The 25428-nt window shown below is 42.9% G+C and overlaps 1 protein-coding gene and 1 long non-coding RNA gene across 4 annotated transcripts; one reads left to right on the top strand and one right to left on the bottom strand.

Annotated features, from left to right (window-relative positions):
* Window positions 1–1308: 1308 nt before the first annotated feature.
* Window positions 1309–25225, bottom strand: LOC131472333 (uncharacterized). 3 transcript variants are annotated; one of them, XR_009242086.1, is made up of 6 exons: window positions 12150–13019; window positions 10475–10859; window positions 10236–10331; window positions 3245–4849; window positions 2802–2883; window positions 1309–1391 (listed from the first exon to the last, which is right to left on the bottom strand). It is a non-coding gene; the product is annotated as an uncharacterized LOC131472333 (long non-coding RNA). The 3 variants fall into 3 exon arrangements; XR_009242087.1 differs by lacking the exons at window positions 10475–10859; window positions 12150–13019 and adding an exon at window positions 25073–25225; XR_009242088.1 differs by lacking the exon at window positions 10475–10859.
* npas4a (neuronal PAS domain protein 4a) lies at window positions 17644–23283 on the top strand. The gene is made up of 8 exons (XM_058649383.1): window positions 17644–18701; window positions 19114–19280; window positions 19378–19480; window positions 19573–19882; window positions 20259–20368; window positions 20532–20667; window positions 21076–22865; window positions 22974–23283. The coding sequence occupies exons 1-8, from the start codon at window positions 18527–18529 to the stop codon at window positions 23000–23002; spliced, it is 2820 nt and encodes a 939-aa protein (XP_058505366.1). The 5' UTR covers window positions 17644–18526; the 3' UTR covers window positions 23003–23283.
* Window positions 25226–25428: the final 203 nt, after the last annotated feature.

The raw sequence follows: 25428 nt of genomic DNA on the forward strand, positions 1-25428 counted from the left end.
GCGTATATTATCAGTTTAATTGATAATAGAAATAGTTATAGCACTGATACATTTGTTGCCAGTGTGTTAAAAGTGAGGCCTAGTGTTATTGCCAAGGGGATGTTTCATTATGACGTCCTGTAACATTACACCAGTATGTTCAGATGGTTCAATAAACAGAGTTTTCGTTGTTTGTTGAAGTTTGTTTTCGAGTGCAGGACAGACTCAGTGTTTACCTTGAAGGTCTGTGATGGGGGGAAAAAGACAGCCAGTTGTGTAACTGCAGCTCTCACAAGTCAAGGAGCAGCTTGAGGGGAAGTTAATGCAGCCACTTTGACTTGGACACACACAACACGGTGAAGAAGATCCAGCACTGAAAAACAAGTCAAACAAAGGTGATTTATACTTTGTTACAAGTGTTTTTTTTTTGTTTTTTTAAATGGTACTTTATGGTGTAACCAGAGAAAAGAACTGCGGCAGTTCTCAGACAATCAGGTCGCAGTACTTTCAGGATTTAGCTGTATATTATACAACAGGACTTGCTTTAGTTTAGTAACTTTATTAACAGCTAACGCGTTAACATCTGATGCCTATCCTTTTATTTAAAGGTCCAGTGTAAATTAATGCCATGTTACAGTGAGACTGCCAACTATGAAGAAGTATTAGGGCTTTAAAAAATAAATAATAAAACAGCATGAATTCTGAGATTAAAGTAAAAAAAGGTGAATTCTTACTTTAATCTGAGAATTCTGAATTGAATCTCAGAATTCTGACTTCCATTCATGGTGTTTTATTTAATTTTTTCTTTCAAAAAAATCTTTTTAAATGTGGCCCTAATACCCTTAACATTTCGTAGCAAGCTAACAAAGCCTGTAACTCACAAATCCTTCACATAGCAGGAAGGATTTTATTGCTCTTTGTTTTAAGCTTGCACTTCAAAATACAATCAGGCTGATATTGAATTGCATTCATGACTTTAGCCCAAACATATGGCAGATCCTCGGTGGTGTGACCTTAAATCTACACTCTTTACACTCTGTCTCCTACATGGTTTATTCAATAGCCAGACTGTCAATGTTCTGGGGATGTACGATATGATTTTGATGGTGATCCAGATCCAGATTCAGGATTTTATTTATTTAAAGGGGCGTGTATTGTATTGATTGTGGAAAAGTACACAGCATCAGTGGAGGTTAGCATTCTCTGAGTGCATTCTCTACTTTGATTTATGTGTCGGTTGGATGAGTGATGCGTGGGCTATCGTGTAATGTACTATGAGTTACATCATTTTGTATGAAAAGTCGGATTGATTGATATGAAAACTCATGCGTGTGTTCAAATACTCATCCATGACACGCTCTCCCTGCATCCACAGGCTCAGCATCACAGCTGACATCAGCACAAATCACATCCTGACAAAAAAACAACAACGCATCAATAGACGCTAAAAATATGCTCAGAAATAACACGAAATGCATGAAATATCAGCAACAAGTTTGAATTTCACTAGTGATCTGAAAACGCAGTTTCAAAGAGGTAAATTAATTCTCACATTCATCTGTAAACATGTTGACTTTAGAGATGAAAGGCAGCGAATGGCTATAATTTAATTGCGTTTAACGGCCCTGTTTGTTTTTACATACAAATAAATAAATAAATAAATACATGGAAAGTGGGGGAAAAAAACAGAGTGAGAGAGAGAGAGGGAAACCCCTAATTTACAGTCCACTGCTGTTTGCTCAATCCATTCCTACACAACACACACACCTCCCATCTGTCCCGAATGGAGGGGGGTGATGACTCACACACACGGTCCTGTTTTATGTAACAGGAGCAGACAGTCTTCAGCCACCAGGGGGCAGCAGACCACACAGATGTGAGTTTAGTTTTATGACCCAGTTGACTAGTGAACCTGCATTTTCACATTTTCAGCCGTTTTTCCATGTACACACACGAACACACACACCTGTGGGTGGAAAAAGTGATGGCAACTTTGTCTACTTCTCAACATTCAACACACAACACAGTGACTTCAACAAATGACTTTTCTTTTCCTTTTTCTTACATAACTTTATCTAAAAAGTGCTGGTGGGTAGGAGAAGAATAGACGCACAAATCTCTCTCCGTGTGTGTTCGTGTGTGTCGGGGGCCCTGCGCTTCACCTGCAACATGTTTCACAAAAGAAAACATGGCCACAAAGAGAAACAAAAGGACCAAGAGTTGACGTCAGACAACTAAAGTGAGTCAAAATGCAGATAGGATCAAAAAGAAAAACACAAATTATGGAAAATTGATACGAAACAAGCAAGAGCCACACACACACACGCACACACACAAATGGCTACAAATAGAAATAATAACAACAAAAATACAAGGTGAAATATAAAAAAAGACCACCAGCAATCGTAATAATACAGAAAACAACCAAAGAGACACAAAAATATCCTCAGAGAATCCAGAAACTCAGAAATGACAGATGAAGAGACAAATAACAGGTTTAAAGGCTCAGTGCGTAAGATCACAAGCTTTCTATATATATATACATATATACATATATATATATATATATATATATATATATATATATGTGTTGTGTATATACAGTATATATATAGAAAGCTTGTGGTCTGTACAGTACAGTATCAGCTCAACTCACTTGGAATCTCACCAGAACAGGTACTAAAAAAGTACCAGGTATTATCTCTAATGGAAAAGTGGGGGGAAAAAAGTGCAGATTTGCACGGTGCCATGTAGTGGAAAAGCACCAATAGTGACACTGGTGAGAGTACAGATTGTGACAAATGCAGGACTCTTGTACTCACCCATTCCTATTACCGATGCATGTCAGGGAACTACGGTGGCCTCCACAGACCAGGAAGGAACGCCGTTCTTCTTCATTTGCTGCTGTGGAAACAACGATGGCACAAGATGGCAGCTCAGTTAAAGGCTGCAAAACCAACATTTTTAGTTTGAAGCACATTTTTTACTGATGCAAACATGATGACTTGAGAGTAGAGTACATTATATTCCTGCCAATAAACCCTCATCAATGTTACACACTGAACCTGAAAAGACCACAAAATAATGACATAAAATAACCACAGGCATGAAAAACTCACCTAAAAATAGCTTTCCATGACTACAGTTAGATAACTTTTACCTCAGTTAGCACAGAGAAGAGTGTGTGTGAATGTAAGTATGAGTGAATAATGGAACTGTAGAAACCAGACGTGTGCATTTATGCTGCAGGTGTGTGTGTTTGTACCTCGTGTCTGCACAAACTGTGTCTGTTTGCAGGTTGTGAGTGTTTTGGAGCGGCGGTGCCCACACAGACGGGTGGGAGGAGTGTTTTGGGCGGCAGAGGGGAGCACTGGATCGCCTGGGCCCTTGTTTCTTGGCACCTTCGCCGGAGTATGAGCTCATTTCTGGGCAAAACGTGCCCTGTAGGCCGCAGTGAGGGGGCGGTGTGGCACAGGAAGCGGAGCAGTGAAGGCTCACACTGGGCACAGGGTGTGCCACCAGGTCCAGTACAGTAAAGACACCTTTCTACACGATACTGTCCTGTTGTTGTGCCCCTTAGATTGACCCATGCTGCCTTGATACATGTAGCGTCCGCTCCCTTTTGATCTCCTCTTATTGCTTTACAAAAAAGCCCTCAGTGCTGCAGCAAAGCACAATACAGGTATTGTATTTATGAATGAAAGCGCCAAGGTGGAGTGTCATTTCCCTCCACCCTCTGAGAGGCGTTCTTTTAATGAAAAGAGCAGGCAGTGGAATCTGTGGGACATCAAAAACACACGTTGCACAATACAAAGAGGGGGGAGAGTGATTTGTGAGTATAAATTAGTGACAGCATTAGGCAGGAAAATGGCTCTCTCCTCTGGACATTTGCATACAGTATGTACAGTGTGAACAAAGGAGGAGGACAATTACACAATAACACACAATTACATCAGTGTCCAACACAACAACAACCATGATTGATCAGAAAGCAGCTGTTATAACATCACTGATCTCTGTAGTTAGATCATAAACTCATCGGCCACTTTATTAGGTACATGTGTTACTTTTTAAAGTAAGTCAATGTAGGATTTGCTCTTGGGTTCCCCCCACAGCTGGTGAAAGGTGTTGTTTGTAACAACTGCCATAAAATATTAACACATTTATTAGACCATCTGTCATTGTCAAAAACTACAAAATGTAATTGTTATTAATTTGGCAAACAACAAACTGAATTCATCTTTTTTTTACCACAAATTTGAGCCGACTCACTGTGTTTATTCTCTGAGAAGACATAATAATGTGCTTAACCATTTTTTCAGTTTTTTTTTGTTAAAAAGTACATTTGAATATTTTAGCATTAAAAATATAATTTCAGTTAAAGAGCTTCGACATAAAACATATTCAGAGCAGGTACAGTAGCATATATTATAGAATTTTATACAAATAGAGATAAAAAATAACCCCAAAAAGCTACAAAATAACAACAGTGCTTTAGTTTGCTTCACTTGTGTTTTCTGTGACCTATTCCGTAAAGTAGAATGTTGTAGTTGTTTTTCTGGCCTGGACCCGAAACATAAGTTATACCGTGTCTCTGACAGAGGTGACATTCACTCCGTTGTAAGTTAATGTACCATCAAAATAATCTTGGAGACATTCATTCCTACATTGTGTCACTTTCCAGCAGCCAAGCATGGCAGCAACTCGTCAAGATGACCTGCTGAAACTCAAAGCGAGGATCACAAAATGAGGAAGAAAGGAGACTTTGACAATTGCTTGGTTGTTGGTGTCAGACAAGCTGGTCTGAGCATTCAGAAACTGCTCATTTATTGGGATTTTCACACACACAGAGACATCTCCAGCAGTAGATCTGTGGACAGATGTGGTCAGAGGAAAAGGTTAGACTAGTTTGAGATGATAGTAAGACAACAGTAACTTCAGAGCATCTCTGAAGGCACAACACTGATGGATGCCAGCAGCAGAAAACTACACTAACTGTGTCTTTATTGTCCTGTGAACCTAATAAAGTGAGCAGTGAGTGTATATTTGAAAGTATGTTGAAATAAATGTACTTAAGTGTACTTATAACCGATAAGTGTTTCTGTGTCCTCAAATATGGTTGAATTTCATTCTAATAGGAACCTTTGTCAAACCAGGAGCGACCTCCACGTTTCACTCACAAGCTCACGCGCAAACCCGCTCTGCAAATTCACAATCCTGCAATAAAACATGCAGTCATTCCTTGTTATCTCTGCAAATAATTAGCTTATCAGTCTGGTCCAATTACAGGTTCAATCGCTGGGTGACGTTCATTATCTCGGGTCAGCATTCACCCTGGGACTTTAGTGTAACGAACAGCGTAATGGGTCACGTGTCGGTGATTAACAGGAGAGTGATTAAAAATATGCCTGCAATTAGAGAGGACGACTGCACATAATATGTGCTCCGAGTGAAGCTTATGCTCACATACACAAGCGAATGAAAACAGAGGGCCTTATGTTTTTGTAATTAAAAAAAAAAAAAAAACTACTGAATTATCTCTTGGGGGTTAACAAAAACAATCTTTATTAAAGACTGCCCTAGAAACATTATGTAACAATGGATTTTTCCTATTTATTATGATTGCCATCTTTAATTTCTTTCCATACATAAAAGATATTAATTTTTTTTTATAATTTTAACAATGGGATGCCATAGGGACACGGATTGACTCATTTTCTTTCCACAGTGTGTTAAACCTTTTATTCGTCCAAAAACCCACAACTCTGCCAAATTTTGAAAAATAAAACGTCTAGAGTTAAGTGATGTGGCTCATTCACAGCAGTTAAATAAGAGGAAAAAAATATAAAAATATGACTTGAGCAGAGATGCATAATGTCATCAGTGCTGTAGAGACTTGAGGACGAGATGTTGAGAACGGGGGCCCCCCCCTTTCAAAATCCTTGGACAGATTTATATAAAACTCAAAATTTGACCATACGCACATCTGTTCTACCCTCATATTCTTCACTCACTGCGTAAATGTGGTTACCAAGAAACGGCAACGTGTTGCTATGAGAGAGTGGGAGGCAGCGAAAAGAGACCGATGCTGAAAAGACATTCAGCCCTGAGAGAAACACACACACACACTGGAGAGGAATTTTGTGAATCAGAAAACACAAAGTGATTGAGTTTTAGCTGCTCAGGCTTCGGCTACAGAACCAGGAGTAGGAAACATGTTTGCAGTTTAAAACCATTTAGCCTCTAGCAGGGGTGTCAAACGTATGGCCTGTGAGCCAGAATCGAGACCTCCAGATGGTCCAATCCGGCCCACAGGATGAATTTATGAAAATGTCATGAATACTATATTTTACTTTTTATTTTTTCACCCCTACTCTACAGGTTAAAGTGTCAAGTATTTAGTGTGACATGCACCTACAATTGAACAATAGCACAACCCTGACTTTTTTAAAAATTGGAGTGAAACTCATAATTAATTTTATTAGTAAAAACCTGTGTTTGTCTGACTATTTCAAATCGAGAAACATCTGCTGTAAAAAAGGCCCAGATTTACACCATGTTTACTCATGACGTGCTTGGTCATTACATAAACATGTTGTATGAACTAATGCCTGGTCTTTTAGTCAGGGCCCCGGTCTGAACAAGGGCCTTTCTACATGGAGTTTGCATGTTCTCCCCGTGTGTGCGTGGCTTTTCTCCGGGTTTTCCGGTTTCATCCCTCAGTCCAAAAATATGCAATATGGGGATTACGAAAATTGGACACTCTAGATTGACCACAGGTGTGAGAGTGGATGGTTGTTTGTCTCTATGTGTCCCTGTGATGGACTGGTGACCTGTCCACAGAGGACACTGCCTTTTGCCCTATGTCAGCTGACCAGTGCCCCCCGTGACCCTCATGTGGAGGATAAAGTGGTAGAAGACCAATTAATGGATGAACTTTGAGTCACATCATTACAACCCAATCCATTACAATGTTTATCATTAAAGGTCTAGTGTGCAACATTTAGGAGGGTGTATTGGCAGAAATTGAATAGACTACCCATAAAAATGTTTATATAAGTGTATAATCACATAAAATTAAAACTAATTAAAATTTTCTGAGAAATAATTTCTCAGAATAACCCCTTAAAAAAATCTTTTGTATCTTTTAAATACAGGAAGTTTGAATATAAATTTCAGCAGTTCCAGACAATGGCGTCTGATCCTCACACAGTGTGACAGTTTTGTAAGTAATACAACTTTACTTGCCCAGTAACACTGGCCACTACTATCTGCCCCACAAACTTTCACCTACTATAGATCTATATAGATATAGACTTTAGATTCACTAAAATTGGCAATTATTTATTCCCGGCACAGCTTTTAATACACATTTCTATTTCAGTTATTAATTTATGACTCAATAGAATAAAAATACTCAATAAAAGCCTGTTTTTTTTCCAGGGAAAAAAGGTGTCTATTAACCTGTTACCTGTTGTTTGTTGCTCGTTGACACCATGCAGTGTCTTGTTTGTGTGTGGATGTATTTTTGGAGTCTATTGTGGGTAGAAATCAGGCCACAACGGGAAGCCACAGCTGACGGGGTAATTGACCCGGTCCCGTCATGAATCAGCCCGGGATGAATGAATCAGTAAATTGTTTGGGACAGTAGACGACGCGGGGAGGGGGGGGGCAAAAACGAAGCCCACTGTAACGGTTATATGAGTGTTATATGAGAGTCATATAATCGACATGGAAACGTAAGGTCGATAGGGATGTATTTTAAGCTGCAAGGACAACAACAGAGAAAGGACGATGAATGGAGCAAATCTGAGAAAAGAACAATGTAAAAATGTGCTTCACAGGTTGATGTGAAGTCCATTCAGCAAATTTTTCATTCCCCTCACTCACTCTCATCAACCCACTCTCTGCTCTCATCCGCCAACAACCCATATCTCTGCTGCTCATACTGAACACATATGTCACACATTAAAGCTTTAAAACACTTACGCCCAAGAGCAAAAGTGCAAAAATTGTTCACATATTAAATCTCTGTCATGTGAAAACAAGGGTTAATTGACGGGAGCGAGAGACACACACACACACACACACACACACACACACACACACACACACACACACAGCGAGAGACGGGGGGGGAGAAGAGAAGAAGGTAGAGAGGGTGTCTCAGTGAGCGATCTGCTGCTAGGAGGTCTCTCATGATGTAACACATCTACATCACGTCGCCATGGCAACCCCGCATCAGCACCAACTTACTGTGGGGAGAGAAGAGTCAGAGTCTGTGCTGGTATGTTACAGTAGGCACATGGAAACTGCACATGTCCACAACACAGACAGGCAAAAAATATGGTAACAAATATGGTATTTAATCAATAAGAGTCAATAGTGTATGATAAAGTTTCCCTTATGACAGTACATCCCCTGGTTGTCAATCTTAAATGCAGTTACAGATCTCATCTTTGAGCAGAGACGCACGTTTACTGTCACATGTCATCATCAAGCCTCTCCTCCATGCTGAAAAACAAACATGCGGACATTTGCTGTCTTAGTTGTTGTCCTTGTGTTGTCCTGCGAGTCTAAGTATAAGCCAGAGGACCTTGAGCACAACTGAAGAGCCCTATAGTGAAAAAAACTTCTGCCTCCTGTTCTGTGCCCTGGCTGCTAAAAATAAACTGGATATTGAAAAGTGAAGAGAAAAGGTACAAGGCTACCGACTCACAAAGCCAAAACCAGAAGAGGGAGGCAGGGAGTGATGGATGGAGGCAGGAGGTGAGGAGCAGGAGTGTGGGTGGAGCTGCGTGCGTAGGCGTTTATGTGGTTTATATTCACAAAGTTGCTCCTGTCTGTCAAAGGCTCAGCAGGGTTTAAATTAGACAGAGACGTGCGGTGAGGTTAAACAGAGTTAGTGTAGGAACTAAGGCACTGGTGTTACATATGTGAACATGTCTCCTCACTATAGGGATGGGACATTATGTAATAATATTGAGCATACTAATAAAAAAGTGAAGTTTACTGTGGTGAATGCCACAAGGTAGTGCCGTTGTTCATCAAGCAAGTAAGTATATAGATACAAAAACATAAAAACCCTTGTCTAACAATACAATACTAACAATAACCATACTTAGCTGTGTTTTTTTTTTTTTAAATAATCCACACAATTTAAGCAACGTAAAGAAGGTTTGGGAGCCACTGCCTGAAAGGCTCGATCCCCTCTGCTCCTAAAGGTTGTTTTGGGAATGAATAACCGCCTCTGACCTAAAGACCTCAGGATGCGGGTGGGAGCGTGAGGTATAGGATCAGGTCAGAGATGTAAGAAGGAGCTTGTCCATATAAAGCTCTAAAAGTAAGCAGCATTAATCTGTTTTTCTGTGTGTCCCTGCTCAATGCCATGTTTTCAGTGAAACGAGTGTCACGGGCCAATTCTTGGTGACGGCAGCGAGTCAAGAGAGCACATGCCACTTCCAGTATGTGTCAGTGCCTCATGTTATCACACTGAACACAAGAAAAAAAAAAAACTCTGAATTATCACTTTAGTTATTATATAACTATATAATCATCTCTAGTTCAAATACAAGTGGCAAACTTTGTCACAACTGGACTTTGTTTCTCCACTATTTTACTCACTTTTATCTGCATGATTTTAATGAAGGCAAAATAATCTGCATACACACACACACACACACACACACACACACACACACACACACACACAGCAGGTGTGTGTGAGAGCATGCAAATACTCTTCAAAAGGCTTTTCGGAACAGTCGTTAGAAACTGAACTTGAAGTTTCTTTTGAAAACCTTTCACCTCTCATTCCAGAGGCTTCTATAGTTCACAACTGAAACTGAAACCTCAAGACCAGTTGTTACCAACTCATGTGTTTTAGACAGCGATGACCTGGATGAATGATAATCTATAATCTATTAGATGTCTTCGTAAGGCTGTTCATGTATGAGATTTAATCTCTACTTCCAGCCTTTATTATAAACACAAATGTCCATCTTCCAGTTTACCTGTTAGGTCAACACCTTCCCATTTGTCCCTCTCTTCTACCCCAAATTTCCTTTTCCTCCCTCCTCTCTATCTCTCTCCCTCTCTCTGTGTAGCTCCTGCTTCGATGCAGGAGTGGGAGGTGTTGCTAAGCAACAGATTGGCTCCTTCCTTTCAAGAAGCAGAGCAGAGACCTTGACTCTCTGGATGTAAAAATAAACTAAAAAAGAAAAGACAGTCTTACTCTTAGGACAAGTGTCTTTTACCTCTGGGATGAGAACCTCGCCATTTGTGGTTATTTTCGGCACAGCTCATCCCTTCTCAGTAGTCCTCAGCCCTCATCATGTCCTGCTCTGTCCAGCCTGAAGAGTTCCAAAAATAACCCAATTATTTATGACTGCATTTATATTTGTGGGGGGGGGGGGGGGGGCACACAACACAATCCATCTCTCATCATGAGAGAAATCATTGACATTTTAACTTGGATAAACTTTTCATAACTCACAGCACAGTGTGTGATGGAGCCGCAGCACTGACTGATGATCTGTCCTCTCTGTTCCCTGTGATGTGATGACTCAGGTTGTGGAGGAACATGCTGCTCGTCCCTCATCCGCAGTTTTGGACTCCACTAACAGCTGAAGCTGTGAAAGTCACACCTGTTGATGACTCTGTGTGTGTGTTTGTGTGTTTGTGTGTGTGTGTGTGTGTGTGTGTGCGTGTGCACAAAGAGCCAGAATACTCCTGCCCTTTCTACATCTGGTAAGTGTGTGTGTGAAGAACAGTGACACTGAGCAAGTGTTGCTAAATGAGAGTGTGACTGATTGATATGTGCCTCTGTGAGCAAATTTGGGAAGGTATGAAAGGGAATGAGTGGGTGAGTGAAGGAGTGGCTGTGAGAGAAATGAATGTATGAATGAGAAGATTTTCCAGATTCTCTTGTCACAACAAGTTTCTTCTTTTTCCCTAAAGCAGTCATCACATCACTGGGAAGCTGAAACTCTCTGTAAATCTCTATAAAGTCAAAGTTAAATTGTGTTTTCTGTCTGTGAGATTTAAAACTGAGCCCAAATATTTAAGGTAAAGGGAAAGTTAAGGTCTTTAGATGTGTGATTTTGAGGTAGCGGCACGTAGTCAGCATTTACTCTGCCGTGCTCAACCTCTGCATCGCCAAGACATGGACACTTAACCTGATTGAAAACATAACCAGCGACTGGAAAAAAAAAAGAAAGAAAAAACCTACTGAATAAAATCTACGAGTCTACAGTCTCTTACTGAAAACTTTGTAAAAACCACTGACTCCCCCACACACCAGGGTCCAGAGAGAAAATCTTTGTTGTTGATCCACTTGCTGCCTCCACCCTTAAGTTCATATGTGTTATTTAGTGAGTCAGTGTTTGAAATCCTTTGTTTGAATTTACCTCAGTGAACCAAAGTTACAGAACGAGGCAGCAGAACATCAGCAGCTCTCGTGTCCCCAAAGGTGAAAAAAAAAGCTGTTGATTTCCTTTATGCACTTTGGTGGAGGAAAGTGAGCAGTTTACAAGCGTTCAAATGCTCTACTGGTCTAACAGAGAGATAAACATGAATGCACAAGGAAGGCAGTAAGCAAATAGAAATTACAAACAAACACTTATATACACATATGCCCACACTCACATGCACACACACAGGTTTGCACAGTTATTCTTGTGAGGACACTGCATTGACTTCCAGCCTATCTAACCCTTACTGTAGCATTGTCTGACTCCTTTACTGATGTTCAGAATGCTTTATTGAAAACTTAATTCACTCCAAACATGCCGTTAAGTTATCCTGAACACACTGTAAGAGCTGGTGAAAAGACAAAAAAATTAAATAAATAAATACAAGATTTTACTCCTCTTTAGCCCTTTTAATGCTATTTCAGGAACAACCTCTACCGGAGTGCTAAATGTACAATATCACTAACCAAACATGGTATTTATATTTTAATAAACACATTAATAACGGAATATTGCAATAAAATGTTTAAAACAAAACAGTTTCTTGATTAATTGTGCAAATAACTCACACATAGGATGATGCTAATGACGTGATGCTACTAGTATAACATTCACATGAAACTACTAACTACATGAAGTACTAACTGAGATTAAAAACAACTCAAAACACACATAATACCAACTAAAACATATACAGACCTTTTGCCCTTGTCAGTCAGGTGCTAAAACAAACCACGAAACGTGCTTGAGACTCGTTTGTAGTCTTAATTGGCACGTTACGTTTCTCTCGCCGTTTCTCCTACTTTCAGTATTTTACCCTTTCAAAATAAAAGCATCACTTTTCAACAGATGACCTACCACAATAAAGGTTAGAAAAATGTAGGTCATTTACACAAGGACTCTATACTGACTTCAATTCACTTAGCCAGTTATTGCCTAACCCTACCTTTAACCGGGCCACAATTTGAATGTTAACCCTAAAGTTAAACTAGTTCCTCAGAATTAAGGTTCTGCCTCATTAAAGACCAGGTTTTTTTGGTCCCCATGACCCCATGAGGACTACCAGTCATGAGAAGGTCAGTGTTTGTGTCAGAAAAGGTCCTAAAGAGATAACAAATACACACACACACACTGTCCAGCTTCATGCACACCATAATATCATGTGTCCGCTTATATAACAAACACAGACAGAAATAAGTGACACAGAGAAAGAGACGCATGTCTTAACAAGTTAGACATGAGGACGTAAACAAACCAAAAAAGGCCATTTAAAATCGAGCAGACATGCGTCTGTGAAAGGGAGAGTAAAATGGTGAGTACGTGAACACATGAATAGGGAGTAACTGTGTGAAAAAAATAATGGACGAGTGAGTGGGGGAATCAATGAGTGAATGAGTGAGCGCCCAAATGAATATACCTGGATGAGTAATTGTGCTTATGAGGGTTATAAGATTAAATGAGCTTCCACATGAATATTGACACAAACAGGAGTTTCTGGCACAAAGACTCTCGTCTAATTGGATTCATTCGAGTCCATTTGTTGTCAGAGTGATGAGGCACTCGTCCCCGTGACCCTCGCTCTTCACCACAGCCACATTCTTCTCCACCACCCACCTACGATGCTCTCGCAGCCTCATCTCATAACAGCAGAGATTATCATGACAACCGCAACAATGGCACAAGCTCTTGAGACAACAGCGTGTGTGGGACACCGGGACAGCTTAAGTACCCGTGAGACTGCTGGGTGAAAAATAACAAACAACTTTGAGGGTTTTTGTTCAGGGAGGGAGGGGACTTCTGCATAAAGACGACGTGTGCTATTTCTGTGCAGAGAAACTCTGGCTCTACTGTCTTTTTTCTTCTCTGAAAACGTTGCGTCTTAAAGAAGTGCTGTGTGTGTGTATGTGTGTCTGTGTGCTCGGCCACAAATTCAGTGTGTGTTAGATTCATATGTGGAGCAGCAAACTCACACTGGTTCTCTTTTATCTGGGAGTGATTTGCTTAAAAATAATCAATTCATTCATGGGGGTTTTTGGAGAGCAGATGCAGAGGATTGTTGTTTAGTGCTATTCAACATTTCACTGTGCATAATCTGGGTTTCATTAGGTATGAATTTGCAAAAAGAAATGTACATAAATGTTTGAAAAACCTATTTGTTAACATGCTGTATTCTACTTAGAACATTTAATTAAAAGGTTATTTTTGAGGCCTAATAGCCACCTGGTTGGAACAAGGGACTTTCTGCATGGCATATGCATGTTCTCCCCATGTGTGTGTGGGTTTTCATGAAAGATTTGGGGATTAGGCAAATTGGACACTCTAAACTGTCTTTAGGTGTGAGCGGGAATGTTTGTTTGTCTCCATGTGCCCCTGTGATGGACTGGTGACCTGTCCAGAGTGTATACCCGCCTTTCGCCCTATCAGATGGGATTGGCACCAGTGACCCCCGCGACCCTCATGTGGAGGATGAAGTGGTAGAAGATGGATGGATGGATGGCCTACTAGCCTTGATACTTATTATCAGCAAACAGTAACATGATACTTAATGTATAGGAAAGTTGGAATCTAAATAATTTGTGGTGGGTGGTGATGACTTAGTCCAGGAGTCTGCAACGTTTAGTATTAAAAGAGCCATTTTTGTCTCCTCTCCACCTAAATAAACTTAATCTAGATCCATAAAATAAAGATATAGATATACTACTATATATATATATATATATAGAAACCAACTAGGACTAGTCATCAATTAGATTAAGTTGGTTAATAACTCAATAGCACTTTCATTTGTATTCTGAACAAGTTCAAGAACCATGCTTATGTATTTTATGATTTGTTCACCTTTACTAAAGGCACAAAAACTCGTTTGTTTTTATATTTAGTTAGCAATCACACACAAAAAAAACACACACCAAAATACCTTGAACAGGAAAGAGGATCAGAAATAACTGATTAATCGGCCTGAATTTGATTTCTGATTTGTCATTTATACTTTATACGTTGTCGTGGCAAAAATGGAAACAGATAACAGATATTATGACTCCAAGATTGATGATGCAGTTTTGTCATGTTGCTATTGGACGTCTTGGTTAAACGCACCTGTTTCAGCATGGACGACATCCCTCTATCAGCTGTATGATCTTTGACATCACACTGATGCAACAGAGTCCACATTAAACCAAACAAAAGCTAATGTGATGCACCTGAAACAAAGAGTATGACTCAACCTTAGTCCTCTCAGCGTCGGTTGAAAAAAGAAAAGAGATTTGCTCAACCTCTATATAATTATGCATCTCTGAGTGCACGGCACTAATGAATGAGTGTGACGCTGCATCCAGAATAGCCGAAAGGAAAACTGATGTCACTGCCCTCACAGATTCTCATCTTCACGTTAGCAACAGACTTATGTATGTGAAGCATGTGAGGAGCAGCACAGACGACAAAAATCGCAGCTTTTTATTTCTACAGATTCAAACATTCTGGTTAAAAAAAATTGATTTGAGTGCTAAACACAGTTATTTCTAAAAACAACTAAGGGTCATTCTTAATAAACAGGATCTGATGATGGGAATTAGCAACAGACAAGAAAAAACACACATTTGTGCAGCAGTTGTAGTGAGGACGCCCATAGACATAATGCATTCACTGGCCCCTTACATTAACCATCACAACCAAATGATTAACCCTTACCCTATAACCTTAACCATCTCAAGTAAATGCCTAACCAATATCCCAACCTTAGACCATGTCAACTAAATACCCAATCCTTACCCTAACCTTAGACCATCTTAACTAGATGCCTAATCCTTACCCGAACCTTAGACCATCTTAACTAAATGCCCAATCCTTACTCTAACCTAAGACCATGTTAACTAGATGCCTAATCCATATCCTGGACCAGGACCAGCCAAAATGTCCACACTTTGCCAAGATGTCCTCATTCTGTATGATTTATAGGATTTTTGGTCTCCACAAAGCCACAAATACAACAACACACACAAAAACACAGAGACAGAGGGACTGAACAAGTGAAGCTGAACGTCTCCAACAACAACAACACACACAGGATGAATCATCTCAGATGTATCTTCTGTGCACTGAAAACTGTCCAACATGGCAAACTGCTGTCCTGCTTTAGAAAATAAACTCATCAGCCACTTTATTAGGTACACAGGGCATTTAATGAAGCCAATGTTGTGGCCTATATCTGCTTCAATTGGTGTTTTGTGCATTCAAGGACTGTCTTCTGCATATCTTGGTTGAAACCAATGTATATTTGCATGGCTAGTACAGGTTACTTGGATTTTCTTTTTTTTTACCATTTTTTAACCAGAAGTTCAAAGTCACTTAAATCACGTTCTGATGTCTGATGTTCAAGTTCAATGGTAAATTATCTGGATTTATACAGTGCCTTTCTAGGCTATAGATGACCACTCTACAGTTTTGCCATTCACACAGTGATGACAACCGTCAGGAGCAACATGATGTTAAGTGCAGGACGCATCATCGTGTAGACTAGCAGTTCAGCACAAACTGATGTTTCAACAAATAAGTAATAAAGGGAGGTTTAGTGCATCACTGGGTTTATAAAATAAACTTACATCTGGGCACAGGCTTTAAAACCATCATTGAAAGACCCTTAGTGATGTTAGTCACCTCCTAACACTTAATAATTGGCTATTAACAGGGCATTATAATGTCACACAAAAGGGGCCTGGTCACATGTAGCAGAGAATCTCAAAACACTTGTCACACGTGAAAGAAGACAGAGATGTTTTCAACTCAGGTGTCTGGCGTTTGAGCTTATGTTAAGTCTGTCGTTACTAAGCAACCAAACTGTGCTGAGATGACTGTGAAAGTTGCTGCAGCCGCACAGACGGAATTAATGCAACCAAGACCAAAAAATAAAAGAGAGAGAAAGACAATGAATGGATTACCAACACTGCAACAATAATTTCATGTCAGGGTGCATCCTGTTCATCACACAGGAGGAAAACAGAATATTTCAAAACAGACTCATTCAAGAACTTTGTCTGTAAGGAAAGGAGGTTCAAAGCTTATTGTCCTACTTCTAAGAAAAGTTGGCCCTGGATCAAAAGATGGAGGGTCTACTGTGAAGATGACCAGTTCATTCTTGTCACATGACTGACAGAGCTGCATTCCAAAAGTGCAGAATGCCTCATCTCATCAGTGTGTGGATGCATGTGCTGTGGTGTCTACATTCAAAATAAAAACATGCTCAAGATGCTAATGTGAGTGATCCCAAATGAGGCCCAACGCCCGGGGCCCCAAAGTCTCTTGAAACGCGCCTGCCTTTACTGGCTTTGAAATCAAAGTCCTTGTCCTTCAGTAAGTCAGAGAAACCTAACGTGTGTGTGTGTGTGTGTGTGTGTGTGTGAACATGTGGAGCACATACTATTTTGGAGATCTCTCGGAGCCAGGACGCGGGGGCGCGCGCCTCGCGGTCCTTGTGTCGGTCGCCAGTGAAGTCTATTTTTAGAAACAGCGCGGAATTGTGCAATACTGACGGCTGTGTGCACGTGCGTGCTTCAAATAATTAATGATTCCCGTCAGGAGAATGAACTTGAAAATAATCAATCAATAATAGTTTATTGAGAGAGAGAGAGAGAGCTAGAGAAGGGGAGAGGGAGAGAGAGAGAGAGGGCGAGCGACGACTGTGACTCACTGACTCATTCACGTCATTAAATAGCAATTACGAGAGAGAGAAAAAAATATTTGTGGAACTATTTTTATAACAGCCGGTTGATTTGCTGCAGTGTTTCTCGCGTCGAGCTGTTTGTGCTGGTATGTGTGGACACCTCGACTGTCCTGATTATCTCTCCGAAAAAAGCCCATAATATTGAATATTGAAAGTATGAAATCATGAAATGTTATTAAAAAATGTCCCCTGATTGTGTCAGATTTCATAGATGGTGCGCGAGGCTTCGACTATAATGAACAACATGGAAGTATATGCAGCAGAACCTCAAACACAGAGTCTCTATGAGCAGTGGAGGCTAACGAAGGCTGATTATTATCCAGGCTGATGATGATGTTTCTACAGCTGCTGAGGAATGATTTTCATTCATAAACATCCAACATACAGCATCCATGTCCGCCCCCTGTGCGTGTGTCTGCAGCCGACCAGCGTCAGTCTCACATGTTTCACGCACTGACGCTGAAAATAAGCTGCTCTCACTGTAATAATAAGAATAACGTGCACCTGCTGTGTATTTAGCGGCAGGTCCGACGCAAACAGCGCAGTGACGGGCATCCTGCCTCAAGAGCCAGACTTATAAACACACTGATCCGTTTCGTATGCAGCCCAGCATCCCTTCACCTCCTCCCTCTGCACCCCCCTCCCTCCTCCTCCTCCTCTAATACACCGGAGTCCGGTGACTCCGTTTACGTTTTACGCTTGCTCCGCCCCTCAGTCGGTTTTGTCCAAATCGGGCTTTTTGCGTCGCCGGAGCTCCCGGTTTCAGGCCGACGTCATCAACGAGTAGAGGGAAGAGCTGACGTCGAGGAAGAGTCACCGAAAGGAGAGGGCATAGGTGAGGGAGGGGGGAGAGCTTAACCAATGCAAACACAGATATCTTCAGCCCCCCTCCTTCCCTTTTACGTCGGTGTTGGGAGCCCCCCTACTCCGGCGGAGTCCCAGGCTATATAAGTGACCGGCGAGCAGAGTCCCTCAACCAGATTTACGGGTTCCGGACTTGAGTGTGCGATAGACGGCGACTAGAGCCGCCGATTCACCTGCACTCCGTGAGGGGGGACGGACATCCACAGCAGCCGGCCAGCATCCCAGCTGGGCGCTGTGGTGGAGCTACTACATCAGATAGACAGATAGACAGACAGACAGGACAGGACAGGACAGGAGAAGGTTTTCAGAACCTTACTCTCTCACACACACACACCGTAGCTGAGATGAAAGTGCAATAACACACCTCAGAGCTTTTCTCACAAACTGTCTCCAGACACGGGGACACTTTCAGCAGCGACACGACGTCAAACAGCACTCCGCTCCACAACTCTCCAAACCCGCACCTGCAGGAATTTCCGATCAGTTCACCGCAACAATGTACCGCTCAACCAAAGGAGCATCCAAGGCTCGAAGGGACCAGATCAACGCCGAGATCCGGAACCTGAAGGACTTGTTGCCCATAACCGATGCAGATAAAGCTCGGCTCTCATACCTGCACATCATGTCACTCGCCTCCATGTACACCAGGAAATCCGTCTTCTTCACCCAAGGTAACAATGATTTTTACTCTGCTTAGAAAAGACCTGTTGATGAATGTGCGCTGACAGACTGCAGTCTTTCACAGGAGCAGAATCAACAAGTGTTAGAGTCACCAGAGGCAGACGGATTCATATTTGTGTTTTTATATAACCTGTACAACAGTGGCTCAGTAACTGAAGGTTAATAATCGATACAGAAATTGATAAAAAAAACCGTCGTGTGTCTCTGTCCGTGGTGCTGAACCGCTAAAGCGCCAGAAACACAGCCGCGTCGCTGTCCGTGGTGCTGAAGCACACACTGCGGCCGCTGCTATTTTTTTTCTAATGCGGAACCCAGAATACTGTATGTTCTGTTGAATTATTTGTAGGAATGGATTAACTAACAAGTGTGACACATCTTTCTCTTGGTTCCATTTCACTCCAGAAGCGGGAACAGCCGCTGGCAGCCTCGAGGAAAGCAGGCAGTTTCTGTCTTTCCATGAACTGTCGGAGTTGGTGCAGGCGTTGCCGGGCTTTCTGATGCTGCTGACTGGGGAAGGGAAGCTCCTGTACATGTCAGACAGCGTCTCTGAGCATCTTGGACACTCCATGGTGAGTATACACACCAGATTCTTGGGTGTTTTCCACAGAAAGCGCTCCTCCACCACTTGTGCTTAATAAAACGTTTGTCTGTTTGTCATTTTTCCAGGTGGATCTTGTGGCACAGGGTGACAGTGTGTACGACATCATCGACGCCTCTGACAGCCTGACCATGAGGACGAACCTGTCAACCTCTACATCACTTGAGATAGGTAAGATAACAGGCGTGTACGTTTAAACTTACAAGTTTGAATTACTGCCAAATGTGATTTTATTTACATCTAACCTCTCATCTTCTCTACAGATCGTCTCTTCCGCTGTCGTTTCAACACCTCAAAGTCAGTGCGGAGGCAGAGTGCTGGGAACAAGCTGGTTCTGATCCGAGCTCGCTGCCTTTCTCCCCCTTCCACTTCTTCAGCCGGCGGGTCCTACTGGACCTCCAACCCTGTGTGGGTGTGTTTCTGCTCCCCACTGGAGACGCACCCGACTCGGTCCGGCCCCGGGGCGGAGAGGGAGCTGACCTCCACCCCTCCACTGGCTGATACCAACTTGTTTCTGACCTGCTTCTTCTCCCAACATGGCCGGGACATGAGGCTGGAGACAGCGCAGGACAGGTGAGGTCACTTTAATAACATTACATGCTTGCACTTGTTACAGTGGTGCGCACAAATATTCAGGGGGGCATGGGCTCAAAATAGACACCACCTCATATTAAATGGAAAAAAAGTTTTAGTGGCAAAGTTTGTACTTACATAATGATTTATTTCATAAGCACAGACTAGCATTGAAACTAGAAACTAAATTAACAAAATGAATGAATAAAAGGCCTTTTTGTCAAAAGGACAGGTGCATGAGCGCCACCTGGGGTCTTATCTGTGCACATCCCTGACCTGTTGCTACATTATGACCTGTATATGTGTGTGTTTATAAGATAACTAAAGCAGTGAGACATTATGAGCCTAACTCATCACCACCCACTCTCCCCTGCAGTGTGAGCGCCTATCTTGGCTTTGATGTGACAGCTTTACGCTCCCGCTCCTGGTACAGCCTCCTCCACCCACAGGATCTGTCACATGCCTCCGCTCAGCACCGTAGCCTATGTAAGTGTATTCTTCACATAAATGCCTATTACAACCACACATGCCCACACAGAAGCACACTCTGTGCCCACTGGCACGGTGAAAAAAAACCCACAAAACCCACAACAGTGATTAATGGGATTAGAAACCTGTGCCAACTGGTGCTTTAAATGTTGTTCCACAGTGAGAGAGGGAGGAGAAGGCAGAGCTGAGATGGTGGTGCGTGTGCAAGCTCAGGACCAGTCGTGGGTTTGGCTGTACATGGTGCTACAGCTGCAGCCGGGAGAATTCCCCATCAGCAGCAACAACTACGTCATCAGGTATGTTTTTAAACAAACACAACAGAGACACAACACTAGGGCTGGGGTGATAAACGCTTTGATATTGATACAATATCAATATCTGGACTTTATACAAATTTTATTAAATACATTGTGTAATTTTATTAAATTCACTCGTTGTTTGTGTAAAAACATTACACAAACAACAGACACACTCACACATAGATCTCAGTCAAACATAATGCTGCAAGATTATTGGCTAACTGACGCTGATGAGATTAACTCCTTAAGTACCAACAATCTGATATCAAACAACACATTTTGAAAGGACACCCGATACCTAATCAATACTACAACATCATTACAGTTTGACACTCAGCTCTACACAGCATGGCTGAATAAAACTAAAAACCCCAATCTTACTCCCCGTTTCTTCTCTTTTATCAGTGAGTCTGAGGCCTGGTCAGTGCGTCAGCAGCTCACCACAGAGCAGACCCAGCTGACCCTGGTTCTGACCACTGGCACCTCCCAGCAAGAGAGTCTGAGTCTGCAGTCCCCAGACACCCTGTCCAGCCCAGACCAGGTCTTCACCCCAGGCAGCAGCGGCCTGTCGGCACAGTCCTTTGACTTCAGCACCACTGGCTGCAGTGTGGGCTCTTCTGATGAACCGGGCAGCTCGGCTGCAGAGCCTATGCAGGTGGAGGGTGACCCTCGCTCCAGCATCTCCTCCCTGGAGGAGGAAACCTTCTTCCAGCAGCATCCTACGGAGAGCCCCTCCGCTGCCTCCTCCCCCACCCCGGTTACTGTTGAAACAGTGACAGACTTGGACTTTTTGACCCAAAACATTCTCCTCCCGCCGTCCTTCCAGCTTGAGCCCCCGCTGCCATCTCTCCCCCTGCCTCTCCCACCTGTCCCCACCTCAGAAGCTCAGCAGACCAAAGAGTTTGTCTGCACACCGCCCTACACTCCACACATCAGTGGGGCCAGCTTCCCCTTTGGTGAACCCCTCTTCAGCTTCGACCCCACTGGCACCACCACACCTCCGCTCTCTGCTACAACAGCCACGGCCACCACCTCGTTGGCCCCTTCTGCGCCCTCCACTGCCCCTCCCACTACCACCTCCAGCCCTGCTCCACCCACAACACTCTCTACCAAGCTTCCCCTCACTCTACCAACTCTCTCCACTGACCTCCTCTTCCCAGTGGAGCCATGTAGTGGCTCCCTGTATGAGAAGCTGCCCCCTACACCTGACAGCCCTGGAGATGGTGACTGCACAGTCATGACACTGCCCGAGGTGCGGGGTCCACTGTATGTAGATGTACCAATGGGGCCACTCCAGTGTCCCCCCGAGGGCCTCCTCACCCCTGAGGCCTCACCTGGTAAACAGCCCTGCCTCTCCTTCTTCTCCTTGGAGAGAGAGAGGGAGAAAGAAAGGGCAGAGATCTCGCTCTTAGCTCAACACATCAGCTCATTGGCAGAGGGGTTCTATCTAGATCCACTCCTGTCCAAACTCTCTCCTCCCTCCATGTCACCCTCATCCTCCCCTCCCTCCCCCTTCCTGTCCCCCAGCTTAGAAACCGCTGGCGTCGATTCAGTCCACATGCCTAGGGAGTTTTATCCCATCAAAGCATGGAGAGGTCTGGACATTCCCATGTTCCTAGACGATGATGACTCTCTGTTTGAAGAGAGCATCCTAGAAACTTTGCTCCAAGACGACTTCGCTCCCCCTCCTCCTCAGTCCCCCTGTCCTTCATCCCCATCCCCATGCACCTCTCCCGTGCCCAACCCCACCAGCCCAGCCTCTCCTCAAACCCCAGTGTACTGGCACCAACCCTCCCAGTTTGAGGGAGTGGGCCACTTCTGTAGCGTCCAATCGGCGCAATGTAACTCCACAGCCGGGTGTGGGGCGACTGTGGCCTCCGAGGCTGGGGTGAATGCGGTAGGGGAGGGGCTTGGGGAGGAAGCAATGGAGATCGAGGTGGCGTCATCTCCTATGTCCTCTTGCTCCTCCATCCCAGCGTCCCCTCCCCTCATTCTCACCGTCTCCCCCGGCCCGGCCACCGCCATGCCCATCGGCTCGCCCACACCTGCTGTGTCTTGCACTCAGTCCCTCCTGGAGGAACTGGCCGTCCTGGAACCCATGTTTGGGGCAGGTGCCTCGATCGCCCCTGGCTTAGGGCAACAACCTGAGTTGTATCAACTCCAATGTCATCCATCGCCACAGTGCTTCCACAAAGGTAAGCATCTGCCTCAGTGTCTCACACATCGTTATACTTTATGGAAGAATGTTGTCAGAAATTGCACCTCTAACTTCTTCTTCTTCTTCTCTCTGCTTTGTCTTTCAGATGGGAGTGGAAGTGTTCCTCCGTTCTAAAATAAGTCTGTGACTTACTTCATTAAGTATGGCATATTGTCATATTTTGTGGAGCCACTTTTACTGAAAAGTAAAACATAATTAAGTGTATAAATATACATAATGTATATACAACTTAAGGACTTTAACTCCTACATGTCTCCTGAGAACAAAGATTGGCTTGATATTTTTGTTCAGTCCATAGTCTGTAAACTACTACAAAACTGGTGCAACATTTACACGATGGTGCGACCGCATGGACCCATAACTGACTGGGTTTTGGGCCCATGTGGTGTCCGTCTTTCAGCTTCTCTGTAACATGAGTTTCAGATAATATAATCAGACGTCAGAGAGACCACTCTGAACTTGTACGCGCCGTTTTAAAACTTCCAGACGCGCATTTGTATTCACTCGTAGTGAAAACTCTGTTGTGAACAAAAAAAGAAAAAGTACATTTCTTTGCTATTTACAAAATAGCACTTTTTTTGCCCGGCATACTACAACGCAAACTCAGACCTCAAATGTATTAGGAGGCATGTGTTTACAAATTTACAAGCGTAGTATGAAAACTACGTGTAAATCAACAGAAGAAAGATTTCTTGCTGTAAAATCCACTTATCAAAACCCCTTTTTTAAACTCTGGATACTTTGAGCTTTGAGTTTGCGCTTGAACATTTCATATTTATCTCTCCATTTACGATCTTGTGTATCAATGTGATGTGCAAACAAAACAAAACAAAACAAAAAAAAACAAACATGTGAAAGAGATCCTGGCATGTTGAAGATCTCACGAATGTTAAAGGTGTCCATTGCTTTACAATGTGTCCTGACGCCTAACACAGAGACGTGTTGCCGGTGATCTCTGACCTCATGCCACACAAATCCACTGCTACGTTGTTCTACTACTGTACATGAGACTGTGAATGTGCGCTCTTCAGGTCTGTGCTGGCCTGAAGGCAAGTCAAGCTGGATATCCCTGCAGCATCAATATTTGCAATGCTGGCAGCTTATAGCGGCTCCTGTGTGCCTGAAAATGGCCCTGACCTGCTGAACTCTTTATCATGTCCATTCAAACATGGACAGTGGCATCGTTGCTCCCCTGGAGCGCGGTGTGGTGACGAGGCACAATTGACTATGTGAATGAGCGATTCTTCTTTTTTGAGAGGGGTTAGAAATACTAAAAGTTTTGTTTTAAAAAATGGAAAAACAAATAGGGATTGGGTGCTATTTCTATTCAGTTACCAAGCGACACGGGTTGAGAATGGTACTATTCCCATGGTGTCGACGTGCTCACGTAGAGTTGTCTACGGTCAAGTAAAGGATTGATTCCTACGTTCTATAGCTATTCAAGGCTAAGTTAATAATATACATGTGTACAATTATATTACTGTAAGTGTGACATTTGGAACAAAAAACAAACAAAAAAAAGATGTTAATGCATATGCATTATGTCCGAGGATGTACGCATATGTTCTTTTATGAAAGGTTGTACACATTTGTACATTTGTATGAACAAAAAGCTGTTATTGGTCTGTACATAATGACAGAGGAAGAAAGATTTTTATTGCCTAAGATGGAATATATTGTAACCATCTTACTTACTTGCAGAACGGACATTGTGGACCAGTGTTCTATTGTGATGCTTATAAGTGTATTTGATTGTCATACAAATGCATTTATATTAAAGTGCACTTAATGCGGCTGATGCGTCCGTGTCGTCACAGTCAAGCCCCCTCTCTTCCTCCCTCTGCCTCCTCCTCATCACCATCATCATCCCTGCCTCTCTCTCTCTCCCGCCCATACACTCTCCTCCTTTTCTTCCCCTGGAGCGAGTTTCGCTCAGCAACAGCACTGACGCACACACATGACGAGACAGAATGAGACACTATCTGACTCAGACTGACGCACACACTTGGCATCAAGGTTTTTTTTTTTTTGTTTTGCGTGCGAGGACATGCACACAGGCACACGCCTCCCACTTACAGTGATGATGATACACACACACAATAGTAGGCATATGACTGCCCCTGCCTCTCCCCCCCCCTTCCCTGCCTCTTTACAAACCACAGTAGCCCACATTCACTGCTGTACCTGCAGACTCAGTCAGCGCTCTGCGTGGTGTAAGACTCCATATATAGGCATTCCTGCTCCAGAGCGGTGTGACTGAAGCAGCCTCCCATCTATTCTCAGCCTCCATTCAGAAGGATCCGAGCGGGGAGGGCTGGAGAGAGAGGAGGGGGGAACACAAAGGGGAGAGTGAGGGGAGGCTAAAATTAGAGGTACAGTAAGAGGGATGTGGGACAAACTGAGGCTCTCTGTCACCACAGGATGAAAAGGTTACAACATCACCTGAATCACCACAATCACAGAAGATAAAAATACACACACATCATGTATAGGTAACACATTTTCTGTAAATCATGACAAAAATATGGTGTGTTGTTTGT

Source organism: Solea solea, chromosome 14 (assembly GCF_958295425.1).
Source record: "Solea solea chromosome 14, fSolSol10.1, whole genome shotgun sequence".
NCBI classification, from domain to species: Eukaryota; Metazoa; Chordata; class Actinopteri; order Pleuronectiformes; family Soleidae; genus Solea; species Solea solea.

Coding starts and splice junctions, on each gene's coding strand:
- npas4a (XM_058649383.1), top strand. CDS start 18,527: ATGTACCGCTCAACCAAAGGAGCATCCAAGGCTCGAAGGGACCAGATC. Junction 19,481..19,572: donor CTCTACATCACTTGAGATAG/GTAAGATAACAG, acceptor TCTTCTCTACAG/ATCGTCTCTTCCGCTGTCGT. Junction 20,668..21,075: donor AGCAACAACTACGTCATCAG/GTATGTTTTTAA, acceptor CTCTTTTATCAG/TGAGTCTGAGGCCTGGTCAG.